Raw genomic sequence first — 20346 nt, 5'->3', positions numbered from 1 at the left:
TCTTTTACTTGTTCACCCATGATAATAATTAATTTGAGGAACAAATACATTGTGGAAAAGAAATTCTGTAACTGCGGTCTTTCAAGCATGCCATTCATCTCTCAATATTCACAACCAGCTCCCAGCAGGATGCATCTCATGAAGAACAATCACTCTTTCCTCTTTTAAGATATCAAGGTGTAACACAAACACAAGCTGAACAAATGAACAAGTTACTACAAAGATTGGACGACAAATTTTAGCCTTTTCTATATAAGCCTGTAGAAAAATCAGGCTTTGTAGATCCATTCTGTATTAGAAAGAAATCACATGTAACCAAAACTGGAAATCAGGAGAGATACTGCCAAAAGTACAAACATAAAGTGAATATGGAAAATCTTAAAATATTGACTTTTGTGGTGTAAGAATTAAGCATTTCTCTTACAATAAAATAGAGTACATAAGTGACAAAAGTACAGCATTCTCCCTTGGGCTTTCACATGAAACATTATTTTCAAATAAAAAATTATTTAATCCACAAAGTTTGGTTTGATTTTGGTTTTTAAATGCATCTAGATCTTTTTGGGCAAGAACAGAGAAGCAAGATTATTGTATAATGAGTAGTCAAGCTACCGAGAAGATTAAAGATTTCTCACGATTACAAAATGCAATTAAAAACTACTCTTTATTAATCATCAAATATTTAATAATTACTTATTGAAGCGCATCTTACTGCAAAAGGATCTGCCTGCTCCCACGATATAGAAGATCCCCATGAACCAGGTCTCATTTTTTCTGGCAGAGATTCTGGTACAGCTAGCAGGATGAAGCAGATGTCCACAGCTGCCACCAACGTGGCCATTAGTACAACAAGGCTGTCTCCATAGCTGGCAGACAGGTATGCTCCAATGGCAGGACTAGTCACCAAACTTGCTGCAAAAGTGGCAGATACCTGTGCAAAAGAGCAGTTCACAAGTTCACCAACACCACCACCCCTACCCAGGTTTTAAAAAAAAAAAACACACTGGTAAAAATCCAAGTTTTGAAAACAAAACAAAACAAAACAAAACAACAAAAAAAAACACCAAACAAACAAAACCCCCCAAAAATAACACCCACCACTTATGACAGTAAGTATGGGTCCAAGCTCCTCAACAGCACACCACACCAGACAGGATTTGCAGTCAAAGAGCGGGTTTGGTTCAAAAGAAAATGGCTCTGACTTTCAAACAGACTAAAATAATTTTTTGTTTCCTACTTATGAATTTGAAGTGATGTGACTGAAAAAGTTGTCAGTGCATTTAAATGCCTGCCTAAGTGAACCTAGCTGTCAGCACTCCTGGGTAACACACAGAGTAATATAATATATAATGCCTTTGTTAACAGTTTGCATTTTAAATATGTAGTTACCACTGGATAGCACAGCAAACTAGGAAATCATTAGCTATGACAACAGTTCTGACAACAACTTCAACAAGACTGTGTTGTATCATACTGTGCTGTAGTGACATGCAGCTACTAACAGATCGCATACTCTACTCACATACAGCAGAATATGATGAAAAATCAAGTGTTGTAACTAAATTTCACTATAAAAATAACCAGAAAAAGGTTGACTAGCAGCTGTTTTGTTGTTGGGGTTGAGGGTTTTTTGTTGCTCTTTTACAGTCCCCAAAATTAAACCATAACTATTTTACAGAATAAGAACACAAGCTAGAAATTTAGGTTTATACCAATTTAGGGGAAAAAAAATAAGGAAAAGGTACAACAAACAGAAACAGACCTCGTTAAAACAACTGCACTTTTGTCTATCAATTCATAGAATTTTAGATAAAGTTGTTTCTGTCAAGAAAAACTGCTTGAATGCAGGCAAATATATGCTCCAAATATACCTATGGCCCTCTTTATATGCAGCAGAAATAAAGTCAGAATTTCAGAACTTTTAAATCTGTTTTGTGCTCTGCTGTAACAACACACACAAGTCCAAGAGAACTAAGTCCTTTATTTTCTTAACTGCTAAATGACCATCTCAGTAATCATATATTCATAAGGTTAAAAATAAAGGGAACCTTTAAGAGCCCAAAGTAGCATATAATCAGCCAAAAATTAATTCAATGAATATCTGCATAGTGAAAACAGATGCACAGAAGATAAAGGGATAAAAAATGTTCAAAGGCTAAGTGCATCTACGAACAGATCTCCAAACCCTAAACCAATATAAATACTAGGAAAGCAAACTAAGTAGGAAGTATATTACTGAAAGGACTAGTTTGTACTAACTGAACCATTTTCCTCATCTTTTGCTAATTAAGAAAGGTCATGACTAAGTTACTACGAATGCTGCATTATGCCTTTTCATTCTTCCTACCTGTTTTGAATACAGAAAAAAGACATTCTATATTAAAAAGAAGCCATATGAACTAAAAGTGTAATTTCCATATGATAAAGGTATTGCTGGATGAAGCATTAAATAACCTGCACTGCCTTTAACAACACTGCATGTTTTGCTTGTGGAAGTTAAGAGGTGTGTTGTTACACATGCCCTCTCTGCAGGTGAAGTGTCAAATTGTTATGGTGTTCCTATGAGCGCCCGGCACGCTGTTCATTGCCTGAACTCTGTGTCTTGAGGCATGGTTCATTCCTCTACCAACCGCTTCACACTAACCAGTGTCCTGGGATAAAAAATGTTTTCCCCTGGAGTTAGAAAAGTGGTTGACCCCGGGGGGTGGTGTTCCTGGTGTGCCAGGGCCAATCAGAAGCTACATTTCGCTACTGTAAAAATCAACACCTGGCACAGGCCGGAAGAGAAGGAAGTTGAGGTAGGTGAAAAAGGAGGCAGCCATGGTCTGAGCCACGAGGAGAGAGGGGTCAGCGAGCCCCGCTGGGGGCCAAAGCCCCCAGCCCCCTGTCTGGGGGCTGCAGGAGCTTGGAACAGTATTGAACCGGGCCAAGTACTGTAGCTGAGAACTGGAGGAAATTTCCTTGCTGTGAGTGGGCAGCAGAAGACGGAAAAGCGGCGGCAGAGGCAGCGCTGAGTGGAGAGCTGTGGCTGAGAGCCAAGAGATAACAAGCAGCAGAGATGGCACAGAGCCGGCTGAGGGAGACGCAGAGATGTCCTGCAAGGAGGGAGAGCTGGCAACAGAGCAGAGAAAACTCAGTGAAGAGTGTTTTGGGGGTAAGATTGAATTAAATCTCCCCAAAACCCCTTTCAGAGACCCTCTTTTGGAAAGAGAGGTGGACTGAAATGCAGCAGCACCGGAGAGGAGGAGGAGTGAAAGTCTCTAAGGAAGTCCCCTGAAGGCTCGGGCTCGAGGGATTGGGATTTTCACAAAGTAAGAACAGAAAAATTCTGACTACAATACTCAAATCTGCTGCCTTAAAAATAAAGGACATTAACTAATACACAGAAACTAATTTGAAGGAACTGTGCCCTGAAAAGTGACAAAAGGACTTTTTTCTTCCTGGACTCTTGTTGAAGAAAAAGCGAAATTTAATCTAATGTAAATGTATTATTTCATCGTAGAAGAGATAGTTGTTACCTATATATATGTATGTAAATAAACCTTGTAAGTATTTTCCCCTTCCCCTAATGCTGAGTAGCTGTGTTTTGTCTGAAAACCCCTCACACTGAAGCAAATTGTGAGAGGGGGGCTTGAACTTGGAAATTGGATTTTTGAGGGGTCTCAAACCACCACAACCAGAAAACAATCTGTGCATCAAAACACCAGTTCAACAGGGAGGTCATAATCTGACCCTTTTTTCAAAGTTTAGCATATCTTACCAGTCCATAGGCTGTAGTTCTTTCATGTTCTTGTGTTACATCAGCTACGTAGGCAAATATTACGGAAAAGGTAACAGAAAAGATTCCAGATACCGAAATCATTGCGAAGTACCACCTAAAAATTTAAGAGCAACAATCAGAAAGTTTGAGCTAAGATTTCTTGCTTTTTATCTTACTAATAAGCAAGTTTGTATTTAAGCTTAAGAGAACTGTTCCTCAAGAACTATAACAGAGCTTTCGTGGAGATGAATGTTTGTGCAATCTCACTTAAATATTGGAAAACAGCATCTCAATTTTTTATGTTCCCCTGTTTACATCAGCCTAAAAGAAGTGGCCCCTGTAGGACATGAAGGGATTTTTACACTCTCAAGTTTAAGTTCAGAAAAACAAACTATTTTAAAACTAATTTTCTCAGTCAGTTAAGGAATAAACTACCATAAAATGCTGTGGAAGCTGAACTCTGAATGCATTCCATTCACATGAAGTTCTTTTGTAATCTCACAAGTTTCACAATTAATGTAAATGAAACTGAAGTTTTAACTGAGGGGTATTGACTTTTAATCAAAGAGATAGAAGATCTCATTTGCAGCAATTATACTTTTCTGTGGCAAATCAATGCTAAGGTTCATTTAGATTTAAAAACATGTTTATTACTGTCAGTCATCAAGGGGAACAAACTGGCAGCTGAGGTTAAAACTGAGTTAGACAGGACTATCAAATCCTTTCAAGTACTGTTTTACTTGTGTGAATACAGTTACTAAATCACATTTCATTATTTCCACTTCTAAGATACTCAGTTTTAACACCTCTTAAACAGAAAAGTTCCAGAATAATGCAGTCATATCTTGAAAAGAAAGCTGCTTTCCTGTCTTATTGTCCCTTTCCCATCTATCCAAACTACTCCTCTGCTCTACTGACAAGTCTGTACCACTTACCATGGGCTTATTCGCATTAGTGGAATTGGGACACAGGTGAAGAAAACTGTAAGAAGAAGAAAAGATTTCCTCCCCCATGCATCCGAGAGAGCACCTATTAGAGGAGCACTGAGAAAGGACAAAAAACCCTGGGACAGAAGAAAAACAATTATTATGTCTATATATACATTTCCAAGGCCCACTTTAACCACCATATAAGGAAGGACTAAAATTTAAAATTGATTTGAAATTAAACACAAAGTTGTCGATAACTGAAAATGTACACAATTTTTTCTACAATCTAGTTTTCTGTGATTCTGATGTTTTATGTTTCAAATCTATTAAACCCCAGTGAATTTAAAAAAAGAAGAAAAGAAACAGTATATGTTTTTTCAAGATGCATTTAATTCAATATAGAAGTATCACAGATTGAAAAACCTTCTTTAAAATCTCCAAAATACAGTCTAGTTCCACTCTTCTATCAAGAGACTTCGTGCTAGATTTCAAATCCAAGTTCCTCTCTAACTGAAGGGTCTTTTGGATTGTTCTAAGAGACAGTTTTGGGTAACGCTAACTGTTTTCTGAAACAAATTTAAGATAACACTTATTGCTTTATATCAAGTATTCATCGTGTACAGTACATCTGTACACTGCAAGAACTACCAGGATCACTTGAGCAAGCTTGGTAACTTGAGATTATGGGACACCATTATGATATTCCACTGGCAAAGGTCAGAGTTAGATGTACAGGATCACTGACGAAGGATCAAACACTAGATTTTTCAGCATTTCATGAAGACCTAGAGTCTAGGCCTTCATCTCAAATCTGTTCTGTGTTACACAGAATTAAAATAAGTAAAGGATTTCTTAAACTTGTTAACTGCAGAACTTTAGCTTAGAAGAACATTTTCCTCCAAATTAGTATTTTGTTCACTCATCAATCCAACTCTGCTGTAAGTCCAAACCTCAGTAAATGCATGGTTCTGTACACTGGAAGTCTACTCCAGCTAACTTTAGCATACCTCTGTTATTCAAATATAGTCACCCTCAAGTTTAACATAAGTGTACAGACTACTGCACTAAATCCCTGTTCTGCCAAATCCTTATAAAGTAAGTGCCTCCAACTACAAAAATTATTCATATGCATACTGAGAAAGCCATTTTGTAAGTTTGTTTTGTTTTGTAAGTTCTTATGGAGAATTCAGGTGAGACAAGTAAAATACAAGAACACACACAATATTTAGGTCAAAGGTTTTAAAAAGATCTTACCTTAAAACCTTGAATAAGACCATTCATTAAAAATGTATGATGGGGAAATGTTTCATGTAAGACCTGACAGGAAAAAAAAAACATTATTTGAATCAGGAGAGACAGAATAAAGTTGATTCCAAGTTTAAATTTGATTTGTAAAACAGGATAGCTCTATGTGAACTTTTATCTTACGCAAAATAAAAACCAAAAAAAAAAAAAAAAAATCCCAGAAAAAATTATCTTATACTTCCTATTTGTCTTCATAAGAAATTATTAAAATAAAAAAGAGGATCAATGTGAGCAAAAGGCATCTCTGTGCAGTAAAAACTACAAAATTTTCGATATAGCTAATTCCTTCAAAAGGTTGACTCAAACATTGTCAATGTTTAGGAGTGAAAATGAGATTTGTCTAACTTACAATGATGAGGAAAAAAGAGTTACATATTCACAACTGATGAACAAGTAGATACTTATAAATACTAGCAAGAGTTCTGAGTGTTTAAATACAGCTATAAATTCATTTAAGGTGCTTTACCAGCAGTCTTAATTCAAGGGCAAGAACGTTAATCTACACTAAACAGATTTACCATAAATATGCAAGAGAGTTAAGGGGCCTCACAGGTGCTACAGGGTCGATTAAAAAAAGTTACTGAAGTGATCAAAGCAAGTATGCAGACAAAATTCAAATTCGTTTGCTCTTTATTTAGAGGTAGTGCCACCAACTACAAAAATTATTTATATGCATACTGAGAAAGCCATTAGCCTGAAGAAACAGAATACTGCAGCGTCACTGAAAAGTGTCAGCATCATTTTTCAAGGATGACTGGGATTCTCAAATCATACGTTTAATAAAGGCGGTGGTTCTCATATTAACTACTGGTCAGATAATTCTTCTCATTTATACCCCTTTTCCCTTCTGGTGTCATCATTCGGTTAGATATTTAAAACAATTTTTCACCTGTTAAGATCACTGATCTGATTATATGAATGGAAGAAAAAAGTCAGGGTTCAAATTAGAGATCCAAAAGCAGACGTCTTCTAAGTTAAAAAAAAAAAAAAAAAAAAAAGAGAGCAGGAAACTCAGAGTTTCCTAATCTAATTATCTTTCTGTGAAGTGTTTTCCAGGCTTTTTTCCTGGGAGGCAACCACTGCTGATATTGGTTCAAGTTTTTGAGATTAATTTCTGTAACTTTATAGATTAGAGAAATGAAAGTTGACAAGCTGGTAGAGGGAACTGCTTTACTCAAGTTCTACCAATAGATACATATTAAAAAAAATCATATTGAAGACAGAACATGTCAGTAAGTGATTAATATTGCTTATGGTGATTTACTAACATTGGTATACAAGTACATAAATAAAAGTAATGAGCACAAACTTTGGGCAGTCTGTGTCCAAAAAAGCCTTTGTGTGCTTTACAAACACTTTAAATCTTTTCTTCTCCAAATACAGTGTCATGTAACAAACAGTACAGCTTTGCTGACAGATGACAAAAGAAGTGAAAAAGCAATTTAAAAAATTAACTTTAAATAATCTCAGCTATTGTAGAATACATGCAATTTATTTTCATAATACACAACATTTTAATAAGATTGAACGTTGACAATGACCTGGAGAATCATGACAGAACCAAAAAAAATAAGAAGTGTCAGGCTTGGGAAAGTTGAAGTCGAGCACTTTGGTTAAGAAAAAAAGCAAAGGAAAAAAAATAAAAAAGAAATAAGAAAGACCACCCGGTAAGTTTGCCCATATTTTGACACTGGTAGGACATCATGACAGGATGGTCACTAATGAGACACCTGCTTTACAGAAATGGGTTAACTGTTTTATATGGACTTTTTTATTATCAAGCTATGTTCAGTGATTGTCTTTAGGAAGGTTAGACAAACACACTTCAAGAGTTATGCAGATTATTTTATTTGAAGTTTGGGGAAGAAAAATAATTAACTCTTTCAATCCCACAAAACTTTACTTGTCATGTGTTCAAAGTGCTCTCAGATATTAACTGATGAAAACCTGGACTAATAGACTTTTGATGGCTTCCCTCTGGCAGGCCCCATTTCAATGAATGAGATCCATGTCTTCAGATGAAATGGTTCATATCCTATCACCAAACACAAATTATGTGTTTATCTGGCAAACAACGTAATTCCAGAACAGACTAAATACTTATGAAATCCATGTCTCACATGAATGCCTTTACATTTTACTTTCAGTTAATTGCTGGTAACACAGTCAGACCACAACAGTGAACACAGTTTATTCAATCGTCACAACTGGAAGACGAATTGAACTATGAAGTCTTAAAAAAACAGAATTTCCAGAGATAATTCTATCAACAAACTAAACTGATGTTACTCTAAAAGGCGAGTAAAAGAGCAGTACAGCATATCGCTAATTTATTTTCTGTTACCTTTCAGTCTTTCAGCAGACCAGATCTCAGCTGTAGTATATTAACTACTGCACAGTGCTGAATGCTAAGACTTCTGGAATTCAGGTAATGAGATAGGCAGGAAACGCAAAACAAATTAAAACCCGAACCCCTAGGAATTAGGAAACTAACATTTGTCATTACTGCCAAGATAACAGTTGATGAATGATACTTACTGTTAGCATTGGAGTTGTCAAGAGTCCCCAGGCAAAGAATTCCAGAAATATGACCACCACTGCATGGTATACACTTGGCCTGCCAACACCTTGTTGCTAAGAGAGAAAAACACATGCAGTGGTTGTAGACATCCAGTTCCTTACATCTGCAAACATCTCTTACAAACACGTTTTGAGCACAACCAGTTTTCAGGATGACCTACAAACCAAGCCCTTGGAAACAACAATAAGCCAAAAAAAGGGACGAGAAAAACTATTACGAAACAAATAAAGATATCCAGGGAACTTGAAAAAGTTTGTTCCCTCGAGTTCTTCCTGATTGAAGAGAATTATTTGCTGCGTTCCTGACACTGCCTGTACTGCTCTCACTTTCAGTATGCCTTTAGGCTTCCTTCCTCTTGGGCATCATTCACAACCCTTCCACAGTAGAGTGACAAATGGTATACCTCTCCCTGCTACCCCCACAAGTGACAACAAAACAGATCCACTTTATGAAGGTCACAGCACTGTTTCACCAAAACTACAACTATGTACATAATCAGAAGAGCAACTGGTTTTGTATTTGAAAACATCAAAGTATGAGAAAATAAAGGGTTACTTATGCCAGAGACTGAGGACCTATTCTACGGGTCAACAATCCCAGAAAGAATTAGCAAACTGTTGAAGTGCTCATGATTCTGTGAAACTGCTGCCATTCAAGAGCCAAGGACTGGACCCCAGACAAAACATCTGGAATCTTTTTATTCAGACAAAATGTGCAGAACCCTTGGGTAAAGCCTATTTAACCAGAATTGCTGTTTTCTTTTTTTTTTTCCAAAGCAGAGTTAAGCAGAACTGCTGAACAACCTAGTGGCCTTCAATGGAGTGACAGCAACGATTGACAAGGGGAGACCAAGAGACGTCATCTACCTAGACTTCTGTAAAGGCTTTTGATGCAGTCCCACATGACATCCTTATCTCCAAACTGGTGACACATGGATTTAAGGCATCAACTATTCCATGGATAAGGAATTGGCTGGATGGATGCAGCCAGAGTTGTGGTCCATGGCTCTATGCCCACGTGGAGGCCGGCAACAACCAGTGTCCCTCAGGGCTCCGCCTCAGGACCAGTTCCCTTTAATATCTTCATCAGTGACACAGCCTGTGAGATCAAGAGCAGTGCAGCTGACACAACAGAAGGGATGCCATCCAGAGGGACCTGGACAAACTTGAGAAGTGGGCCTACAAGAACCTCATGAAGCTTATCAAGTCCAGGTGTAAGGTAGTGCACCTGGGTCAGGGCAACCCCAGACAAGAACACATTCTGGAGGAGAAGTCACTGAGAGCAGCCCTGCAAGGAAAAACTTGGGGGTTCTCATGGCTGAGAAGCTGGAAATAAGCTGGCAATATGCACTCACAGCCCAGAAGACCAACTGCACCCTGGGCTGCATCAAAAGAGAAGTGGCCAGCAGGTCAAGGACGGGATTTCTGACCCTCTACTCTGCCCTTGTGAGACCCCACCTGGAGCACTGTGTCCAGGTCTGGGGTCCTGCACAGAACACGCAGGAACCTGTTGAAGGGGGTCCAGAGGAAGGACACAAATATGAGGAGTACCTCTCCTACAATGACAGGCTGAAAGAGCTGGGGTTGTTCAGCCTCCAGGAAGAGAAGAGAAGGCTCTGGGGAGACCTCATTGTGGCCTTTCACTACCTGAAGGGGTCTTATAAAGGGAGAGTGACTTTTTACACAGGCAAAAAGTAATAGGGCAAGGGCAAACAATTTTAAAGCAAAGGAGGAGAGACTGAGACTAGATGTTGGGCAGAAATTCTTTACTCAAAGAGTAACAAGGCACTGAACAGGCTGCCCACAGAAGTTGTGGATGCCTCATACTTAGAAGTGTTCAAAGTCAGGCTGGACGAGGCCCTGAGCAACCTATCTAGTGTGTGGAATCTGCCCATTGTGGAGGGGTTGGAACTAAATGATCCTTAAGGTCCCTTCCAGCCCAAAGCATTCTATGATTGTTTCATTTATATCTTCCCATTGCCAGAGTAGCTGTTTTACACAGGTTTTGTGTTCTGAAATTACTCTTTCTCTTTTCCCTAACACTTGTGCCACAAAAGATTGTTTTTCAGTGTTTCCAGCTATTCCAAAGCCATTACACTCCAAGAGGATTTGGCAATTCTTAGAAAGGAGCAGTACAGGATTCTCAGCTAGTACTCCCAGAGATACCTGACGTTTACTCAAAATATAAAAGAACATGTCTTTTGTTGTGCAACATAATAATCCAGGATTAAGTTGAAGAGACATCATCCAGTGACAAGTATCAACCAGACTCTCATTTCAGCACGTGGAGAGTAGGGAGAGCATGAAACTCAGGGTCTTCCACTGAACCTCAAAAAAAGTCAAGACGGTCTATGGTGAAGGAGGAGCAGAGACACCTTTGGAGTTTCTCCCCTACTCAGTAAAGTTTATCCAAATTGGTAGAAATTACAGGTTTAGAAAATGCTTCTATTACAAGATTCCTTTAAGCTAACAGATTATAGCAAAAAAAGGTAAAGAAATCCCTATAGCCTAAGCAGTCTAAATGCCTAGACCTCTAATAATTTTTAGATCTATCAGAGTTTATCAAAACCTGTAACAGTAGCATATCCTACCTAATATGATTCAATTTACTTTTTACATTGCAGCTTGCTTCAAACTGTGAGGATTTGAAGAAAAGAGTTTTTTTTTCTTCTGGAAAACAATATAATATCATGCATAAAAGATTACCTCTGGGAGTCTAATAACTTTCAAGCATTATTAACATTTCTCCATAGATTACCATGCAATTTTAAATCTCTAAATAACAAAGATTCCAAAGATTATGGCAGTAAAAAATTCTTCCTCATATAAGAAGTCTGCAAGTACTTCTATATAACGTAACAGGATAACAATTTTAAGAGTATTTTTTTGACAATATGTATGTCAGCCAGACTAGCACTTAACACTGATTACACTGAAGTCTGAATATCCCTTCCACAATGGTTTCCTCTGGAAAAAGCAAATTTTATAGTATGGAGTGGGTAAGGGACTCCCTGGACTTTCTCCTGCCTCTACTTCTCTCACACCCTTATATCACTAAGCATGATGCTGGACATCTGCTCTGTATTCAGCAAACATTTTTAATGCTACTAAAAATAAAGTTTTGGTCTGTTTGTGGATTTTTTAATAATGTTATTACATGCACATTTGGTCTGAGATTTACATGATTTAATAGAAAGATGATGTACACACATACTGCGTGCATGTTTTTAACTCAGAAGTCATTTTAAAAACTATTTTTGTTGCCCTGAGCCTCCATGAATCTTTCCTGGAGATCAAAATACTCTGCAAGTCATTTCTGCAGCACAATGCAGCTTACAGTCAGCTGCATTGAACTACTAAACAAAAAAAAAAACAGAAATCACTTTTTGGATTCAAGACGTGACCTGGAAAAGTAGAATTTAAATCCTGAAAGGAACATGCACCTATCAAAATTAAGACAAGCATTCTATGTCAAATATACTAATAGCTACCAATCTCTGATCCACACAGACTGCAGTTGATGATTTACAGTTTTCTTTACAGCGTCTTAAACACCTAGATTAATTAAAAAACCCTTGTGCAAATGGCTGTATTGGGAATGCACATGGATCATCTCCACATGACAGACCAGTGTGTGGGCAGAGAAACTATGTATGAACTTTATAATTGCTTTCGAATGCAGCTGTTTGTCAAGCTTTTATAATTGCATAATCAATAATGAGCAGAACATTACTTAATCTCAAATGCTTAACGATACAAGTTTAAGACCATCATTATAAAATCTGAAGTCCTAAAAGTTCTAACAAAACACCTGCTGTTTCTCCAGTTTTACACTTTTGCTCCTTCTGTGCCTCTTTTCACTATCCAATTTTAAAAAGAACTCATTTTTATTTCTGCCGTTATTGAGTCAGAATAAACCCAAAAGTTAATTTGAAGGTAACATGGATACTACTGGGAGGCAATACAATTATTTTTTTTTCAAAGCTGTTCAACAGCTGTTGAACATTAATAAATCCATGAGACGATGTCAGAATCAAAAATCCAGCTGGCAAGAACTGCTAATAGGAGGGGGGGAGGTATCAGTAAGAATACCTTATCTTAGACATTCTGAAGAACAGCTAGTACAATTCATCCTAAAACACTCAAGACCAGCATGCAATATTACAGTCAGTCCCAGATCTCCAGAGCAAAGCTGGAATTGACAGTATTCATTTATTCACACATTTTTAGGTAACTATCTGTTGATTTAAATCTGTAATTTAATTATTAAAATTGTTAGAATGGCTGCAAAAGAACTAGAACATCAATTTCAAACGTGCTTAAATGTTTGTGTCTCTTAGGAAACGTGCTTATTTCAGAAAAAAATCACTTCTCAATGCTAAAATATCGAAGTCCTCCAGAGCACCTTTTCAAACTTTTCATACTTTGATGAAGGCCATATAGTCTTGCCACACAAATTAAGCAAAAGATTCAACTGGATAAATACGGCATGCTTTTTTGCTTCCATGAGGGTGAAGCAGCAGAGCCTGCTGCCCACAAAGCTGGACGCAAGTTCTCCGTCCTCGAAGGGTTTGTTTCAATCTTCACCTGGAAAAGCCCCAGGCAACCTGCCCAGGCCTCACAGCTGATCCTGTCCTGAAGGGGAAGGGATCTCCCTAAAGTACCTTTACAGTCAAATAATCCTATTAGCTCTCAAGCAGATAAAAACCAAACTCAAGCTGAACTTATGAATTGACAAACCACAGGAACTTGCCCTTCTCCCCCCCTCACACCATCCTCTGGAAATTCTTTCCCACCAGGAAATGGGGTCTCTTAGGAGAGCCTGATAGCTGCTAATTTACTTCCAGCACAGACACACTTTGCAAACAGCACTTACTGTCCTTCTATAACACATGCATTAGGACAACAAATTTTCTTACTTTCTCTTTTTTAAAAAGTGCCTACAGAAACATTTCCCCCCCACAAAAATTAACTGGTACAAGTGCTTATTTTTCACACTACCACCTGCACTGCAGTCCACTATGTCAACTCTCATGTTTTCAAGAAAACAAAGAACTGAACTAACAGAATCAGAAAAACATCTTGAGAAACATGCTTTCATGTATGAATCATTCATATCTTGAAGATCATGCCAAATTATAAAGTGCATTCACTTTCCAATATTTTGTTAGTTTCCCCCCAAAATTCAGCCATTTCAAATGCAAACTTTTCCTGGTAGGCCTCTCTACATGACTATTTAATCATTTGAGCTTATTCTTGCACAAATAGTATGCTCCAATCCATCCCACTACATTACAGATTCTCTTTTTGTCCACACATATTAGCCAGGTAGCTTTCTAGGGATACTGCATGTTTATCTCTTGCTAGTGTCTTATTCTCTTTAATTTTCAAACAGAAGTATTTCGGATCAACATTAATTCCAACTGTTTCCCACAAATGCTCCATTTGTCAAAACTGGCAAAAATTCAGTAGAAAAAAAACCCACAGAGCACAAATGAAAGCACTTTCCAAACCAGTACAGTGTTTTAGACATGCCTTGTGAACTGCAATATAAATCACAACTAGTTCGGGTTATACATTGTCCAAACTTGTATTTCACCTGCAAAAGAAATACCTTCAGCAGATCTCTCTCTGGATTGCAAGATCGTGATGTGCTCTCTCAAGAAAAAGCTAAATCATATTACACAGGTTTGGAGTATCAGAGCCACAATTTGTTCAAAGAGGAAAAGTCTGTGCAGATTTTGTAAAGAGAAGCTGTGCCTTAAAAAGATCCTGGAGTTCTCAAACAAACATGTATAGATAAGGGAGATCACATTATTAAGCTTTCTGGAAATTCAGCGAACATACTCAAAGACGCTCACCAAAGGCTCTTAAAGCTAGCAAACTCTTCACAGGAATTAAAAAGAAAATACATAAACAAAAAACAAAGGGAGTTACCAGACCAGTCCCAGTGCTCTGTCCTAGCAGCTATGTAGTTCAGTACATTCATAACTGAGCTGAAAAAAAGGGTAAAAGCAAAGTGACAAAGTTCACTGATGACAAAACACAACTCACGTTGGAAAAGTTATAAGGCAATGGTGAAGAACAACAAAAGTTGATGGCAGATTGAAATTATGTAGGTGAATTTAACCAATCCAAGCATGAAAAAACAATTTTTTATTTCCACATATAGGATGACTACTATGTAGGAATGTGATCCTGGAGAAAACAAGTCAATGAAAGACACGAGTTCAGCATTCAGCAGTGGTTTACTAAAGCGTATTCAAACATATATCCTGACAGGAAAAGATTATCACTCTGTTACCGCGTAAACGCATGATGTGCCTGCCTTGCTAACCCTCTACTTCTTGTGTTCTAACAATTTTTATCAGATCTACAAAAAGATCCTCCTCTTATCCCGTGACTGCTTGTTTTGTTCAGAAGTTTTAAGCAATACACATTACTGAATGTCTATTTTACAGAAGCACAGGAGGCACACAGAAAGAAAAAGGACACTGCCAAAGGTATAGAGGAATGCCAAAGCAGCTTCCTCCAAGCTGCAGTCAGAATAGCTGCAGATACAACTGGGATTCATTGAACTGGGAGTGCCATGAAGGGTGTGGCAAAACAATTGTCACTGCCTTCTTATACAAAGATACAGGAAAATAAGTGGCACTTCACATAATTTACACTTGGCGTCTAAAACATCTTATGTTTCCTCCTGGGAATACATTCCTATTTAAGTTTAGGTTTGATAAGCTTATGAAGCAGGAATCTTCTAAGGCACATAAAACATGAACACCATTTCTGGTTGTCTTCACAGCTGAGGCCACTGAGGGAGGAAGACCAACCAACCAACCAATTGCCATACACCCTGCCACATTCTGAAAGCTCAGCTTCAGACAGTAGTAATTGCCTAATTAAACTACTTCTTACAGAAATAACATATAACCAGCATATTACGCTACACCAAATAACAAGCTGATTTATCTATTACTGAAGTTTTCTTCCTAAAATATAGAAAGACATATGACACTGAGAATTCCTCTAAAAAGCACCCACTGCTTAGTTAATTCACATGCTTCTCCGTGGGGCAGATAATTACTCAAGCTCATTGTGCAGTGGGAAGGGTTGGATCTCCAGTACTAAATTACAAGTCATGGTCATACAAAGCTTCTGTTGCTCTAGCCTAGTGTACTTCTGAACATAAAAACTTCCACACTCACAGAACTTGGAGGATCAGTAACAGTAGACTCATAACAGCAAAACTGTCCTCTCAGTATAAATATAAGCCAGAGTGGTTTGTTTTCAAAGACAGCAGCTAATCACTCCTGCAACAGTTCAGACGCAGCGTCCATTTAACGTGACGGGAAGATTCGGAATTACACTGGCAACCTTGAGAAGGCAATACTGTTCATCTCTAATTATCCAGATTTAACATGAAAAATAACTTGTGTGGGACTCAATATCCAAACTGACAGCTGAACAATGTGTTTACTACTAGCAGTCCAATTTAAATCCTACAAGCGAGAAATTTAAGAAACCAGCTTACTGAACTCAGAGCTGTTTCAGAAAAGTCTCGTAACATTAAACTATGCTGCCTCGGTTTCACTGTACCGTATTTTTTATGAAATATCAAAAAGAAAAATGCTAGCAGTAAGGGTGAGAACCTGTAACTTATAGCTGAGTAAAACAGCTTAAATAACAAAGGCTGACATACTTCCAACATGTACAGTTCAGAACGCTTTCATTATGTTTCTAAAAAACATAAAGGTCTTGGGCTTCACAAGAGCTGGGGCATTTTACAGTGCACAAGAACATTAAACTAACGTGTGATTAATTCCCAAAGAGGTACACGGGTGTGACTTCTCTGATATCCCATTTGGGGACCTCTCCCATAGAAGCACTTGATTTAGACAGTATGGCACTGTATTTTGTTGCAAAGCTTCCTTAGTGTGGCATTATTTTACCGACAATAGGGTGCATAGAAAGGAAGTGTGTGGGATGAATATTGTCAATGTCACGCTAAGTTTTATACTACCGGTGTTCATAATTTGGATGTAACAGGATTGCATAACCAGTCACAAAATGTCCCATGGTATCATTTATTTCTATTTCTGAAGCTCACTGAAATCATGGTAATACAGCCAATGAAAACTGATTTAATTCCACTGGAACTTACTTAAACATTCTATCGTTTTTACTAGTTTTACATACTAGTAACTCAATTCATAAAAAGTCATTTGTTCAGCATTTATATTATAGTTCTTTGATTCAGTGAAGCCAATGCATTCAACAGGGTAAACTTAGTTACAGATAAATCAAAAACCAGAAGCTTGTTATGCCCTGGCTCGAGGGGTAAAAGGAGAAAGCCTTGCACAGCCTGACAGACTTGGTCATACTCCTCCTCTTTGTCCTACTGATCTGACGTGACAAAAGAGTAAAAATGAAAATAAAAAAATTAAGACATTCTTCAGAGACCAAAGATGCAGCTCACAGAAATTTCACTTCTGTATTTACTTGTTTAGCAGCAGACCAAACAGCAAGCTTCCCCTTTCAGATGTCAGGGATGCACTCCCACTGATATCAAACAGATCTCTGCAACTACACCTAAAGCCATGATCCAGCCCCTCATATTTTAGTGTGAATAAGTTCTTTCAATGAAGTCTAAGCAGAGAGAGTTCTAGCAATGTGACAGCCACATGAGAATCACAGGGAGGTGCAGGAACCGCAGCAACAGAGCAGGAAACAGACTGTTCAGTCAGGAACTGAGATGCAGACCCGAAGATGATTGCACCACTGCTACACCAATGTACAAAAGATAAGGCTAGAGCCCCAAGCCTTTCTCTCTTGTAGGAGATGCTTCACAGGAACACAAAGTCCTCTAAGCGCACAACTAGGAAGGAGATGGGGCAAAAAATAAACCCAGGAAGCAAAATCTATCATCATTTTATAAAAGCAAGAATTTATATAATTTAGAAGCTAAGTTTTCAAACTGATTGAAGAATGTATTTTAAGTACTCAAAAGTATTCTTTTAACATTTAATCCAACTGTAATAAACATTCCATCCATTAATAAAAGAACAGGTTAGCACCTTTGTCAGTTATGGATTCAATTTCCATCTGAGCTTTCTCAAAGGAGAAAGTTAGAGAAAGAAATCAAAGTCCTTTGATACTTTTTAAAATTTTCCTACCTCTACCTTCCATTTCCTATTCTCTGTTCATGCTTATATAAATGTAATTGGTTTTCTTCTATATACTGGGATCATCCTCTATTTCTTTCACCACACCATCTGAGCTGACAAAAAAGCTTGTATTTCTTAATTAAAACATTAACTCTCCTAGACTCTTCTAGAGTCATTTTCCTAGTCTGACTTCAGATGGGGTTACTGCATCTTATACACACTAGAGTCCTTAATGGGAGCTGCTGTACACAAACCTGGAACAGCCAATATACCACACAGCAGACATCAGGTGCACTTCTTGAAGGAGTCAAATCTGATTTTTGAAAGACACAACCACTTCTAAAAAATAACTGAAAGACTCAAACACAGAAATGATGGGTAACAAGAAGCATGAAACAGTCATTTTGGAATTAACTTACAGAAAAATTAATTACTTGACTAACGAATTCCATAGAATAACTTCTTTTTTTTTTTAACATCCCTTCTGGTTTATTCATGTATTAAAAGTACCTTAACATCTTCATCAAATATGAGTAATGTACAAATACGTACATGTGTCAAACTGATGGTTTCAAGATTTTTATTTTTTTTTTACATTCTTGAGCTCTAGCCGTGATCATGTTAATCCTACACTGTTAATGCTCAGCTAAACATACTTCCTCACATTCACAAAAAACAGCACACTATCCTCTCTCGGAGGGCAGGCAACACACAGAGCAGACACTGGTTCCCTGACACAAACTTTACATTGTTTTATAACTTTTGGCATATGCAATGCTTTCAGCGTGCCTTATTTTGTGAGTAAACTAATATTAAATCACTCAGGAACACACGAACGTGAGTATATACTCTAAAAAAAGTTATTACTAGATAGCAAGTCACGCTGCTAAAAAAACATCGTGTGATTTCATTCAACTTGCCGAAAGAGATGCAGCACGGCAAGGCACTGCCTTCAAAAACTGTCAATGACAGGATCATCTGTTTTGTTACTTTGTGTCTTCGTCTGGGTTCTTCTGCCCCATCTTAAGTTCTGGCCTCACTGCCAACAAAACAGGATGGGTTGTATCACCTCAGCCAGGGCCATCCTGCCCGAAACAAGCCACCCGTCCCCACTCACTGCAGGAAGTGTCATCTCTGGTCTGGTTTCAGGGCACCATGCGAGCACACACGTGCGGAGGGACAGGCTTAAGCCACCAGAAAGACGTTTCTGCTGGGAAGAAATCACGCACCGCTGCCACGCTGACAAACGCAACTTTCCTCAGAGACACTTTCAGGCGAGTGCACAGATCGCTCATCTCCGGCTTCCGTCATTTGCACAAAGGCATTTTAGCGCTTAGCGCGGAGAGACGAAACTGAAAGCGCAGTAAGTCACGAAAGCTGCAATACTTCAGTTCACAAAGGGGCACCTCCTACAGAGGAAAACTTAAGCTTTACCTTCCTACCACCCCGGCATCGCTTATTTTGGAAGAAAAAAAAACTTATTTAGGGCCACCTGGTCGCAGGTGCGGCTGCTGGAGGACACAACTCGTAACGAACGCACCGGGGGCGGGGGGACGGGCAGGGCCGCGCCCGGGCTGGCACAGAGCCCTGCCGGGAGGGCGCTCCGGGGCTCAGCCGGGGGTAACCAGGGGGTCACCTGCGAGTAACCAGGGGGTAACCAGGGGGTAACCAGGGGGTAACCAGGAGGGCAGCCGGCCCCTCACGGGCGGGGCGGGCGCCGATCCCCGCTGCCCGCACGGCCCGGCCCGGCCCGCACCGCCGCCGCAGGGCCGGCAGGGCCCGCGAGAAGCCGCCGCCGCCGTCCCCAAGGAGCCCCCGGCCCCACCCCGCACTCACCGCGCCGCCACCGCCTGCCTTCAGGCCGACCCTCTTCACCAGCATGATGCAGCCGCCCCACCTGGCGCCGCCGCCGCCGCCGCCGCCCTCCCACGACGACGACGACGACGATGGCGGCGGCGGCAGCGGCGGCTCCTCCTCGTCCTCCTCCGCCTGCCGGGCCGGGGCTGGCGGCGGCTGCGGCTCGGAGCTCATGCCGCTCCCTGCATGGTGCCCGCGCAGGGCCGGGCCGGGCCGGGCGCGGCGGCTCCGGCGCCTCCCCGCGGTGCTGTGGGGGCGCGGCCCCGCCCGCCCCGCGGAGCCGCCCCTGAGGCGGGACCGGGGCCGAGCCCTTCGCCGGCCTCCCGCCGGGCCGGGGGTTGGAAAAGGTGCCTCCGGGGTCATGGAGCCCAACCTGCGGTCGAGCACCAAACACGGCAGCTACACCGCGGCACTCAGTTGCCGCGTCCAGTCTTTCCTTGAATGCCTCCAGGGGTGGTGACTCCACCAGCTCCTCAGGGAGCTCATTCCAGTGTCTAATCACCCTTTCTGTGAAGAAGTTCTTCCTAATACTCAATCTAAACCTCCCCTGGCGCAGCCTGAGGCCGTCTCCTCCTGTCCTGTCACTATTTGCCAGGGAAAAGAGGACGATCCGCACCTCTCTACACCTTCCATTCAGGTAGTTTCAGAGAGCAATAAGGTCTCCCCTGAGCCTCCTTTTCTCCAGTTCTCTCAGCCGGTCCTCATAAGACTTGAGCTCCAGACCCTTCCCCAGCTCCATTGCCCTTCTCTG

The 20346-nt window shown here is 39.9% G+C and overlaps 1 protein-coding gene across 1 annotated transcript in view; it reads right to left on the bottom strand.

The window, feature by feature from the left end:
- The window catches only part of LOC113999282 (hippocampus abundant transcript-like protein 1), a 28018-nt gene extending 8176 nt beyond the window's left edge, over nt 1-19842 (bottom strand). The window contains exons 1-6 of the mRNA XM_027742599.2: nt 19575-19842; nt 8533-8628; nt 5944-6006; nt 4696-4823; nt 3761-3875; nt 713-931 (exon numbers count right to left, since the gene is read on the bottom strand). Coding sequence (XP_027598400.1) covers nt 713-931; nt 3761-3875; nt 4696-4823; nt 5944-6006; nt 8533-8628; nt 19575-19769 — 816 coding nt within the window. The 5' untranslated portion in view covers nt 19770-19842. The remainder of the gene's footprint in view (nt 1-712; nt 932-3760; nt 3876-4695; nt 4824-5943; nt 6007-8532; nt 8629-19574) is intronic.
- Nucleotides 19843-20346: the final 504 nt, after the last annotated feature.

The sequence above is a fragment of the Pipra filicauda genome, unplaced genomic scaffold (genome assembly GCF_003945595.2).
Source record: "Pipra filicauda isolate LSUMZ 115617 unplaced genomic scaffold, ASM394559v2 scaffold107_size2268652_pilon, whole genome shotgun sequence".
Classification (NCBI taxonomy): Eukaryota; Metazoa; Chordata; class Aves; order Passeriformes; family Pipridae; genus Pipra; species Pipra filicauda.
Note: the sequence above shows the minus strand (reverse complement) of the source record. Positions and strands in the feature narration are given on the sequence as shown.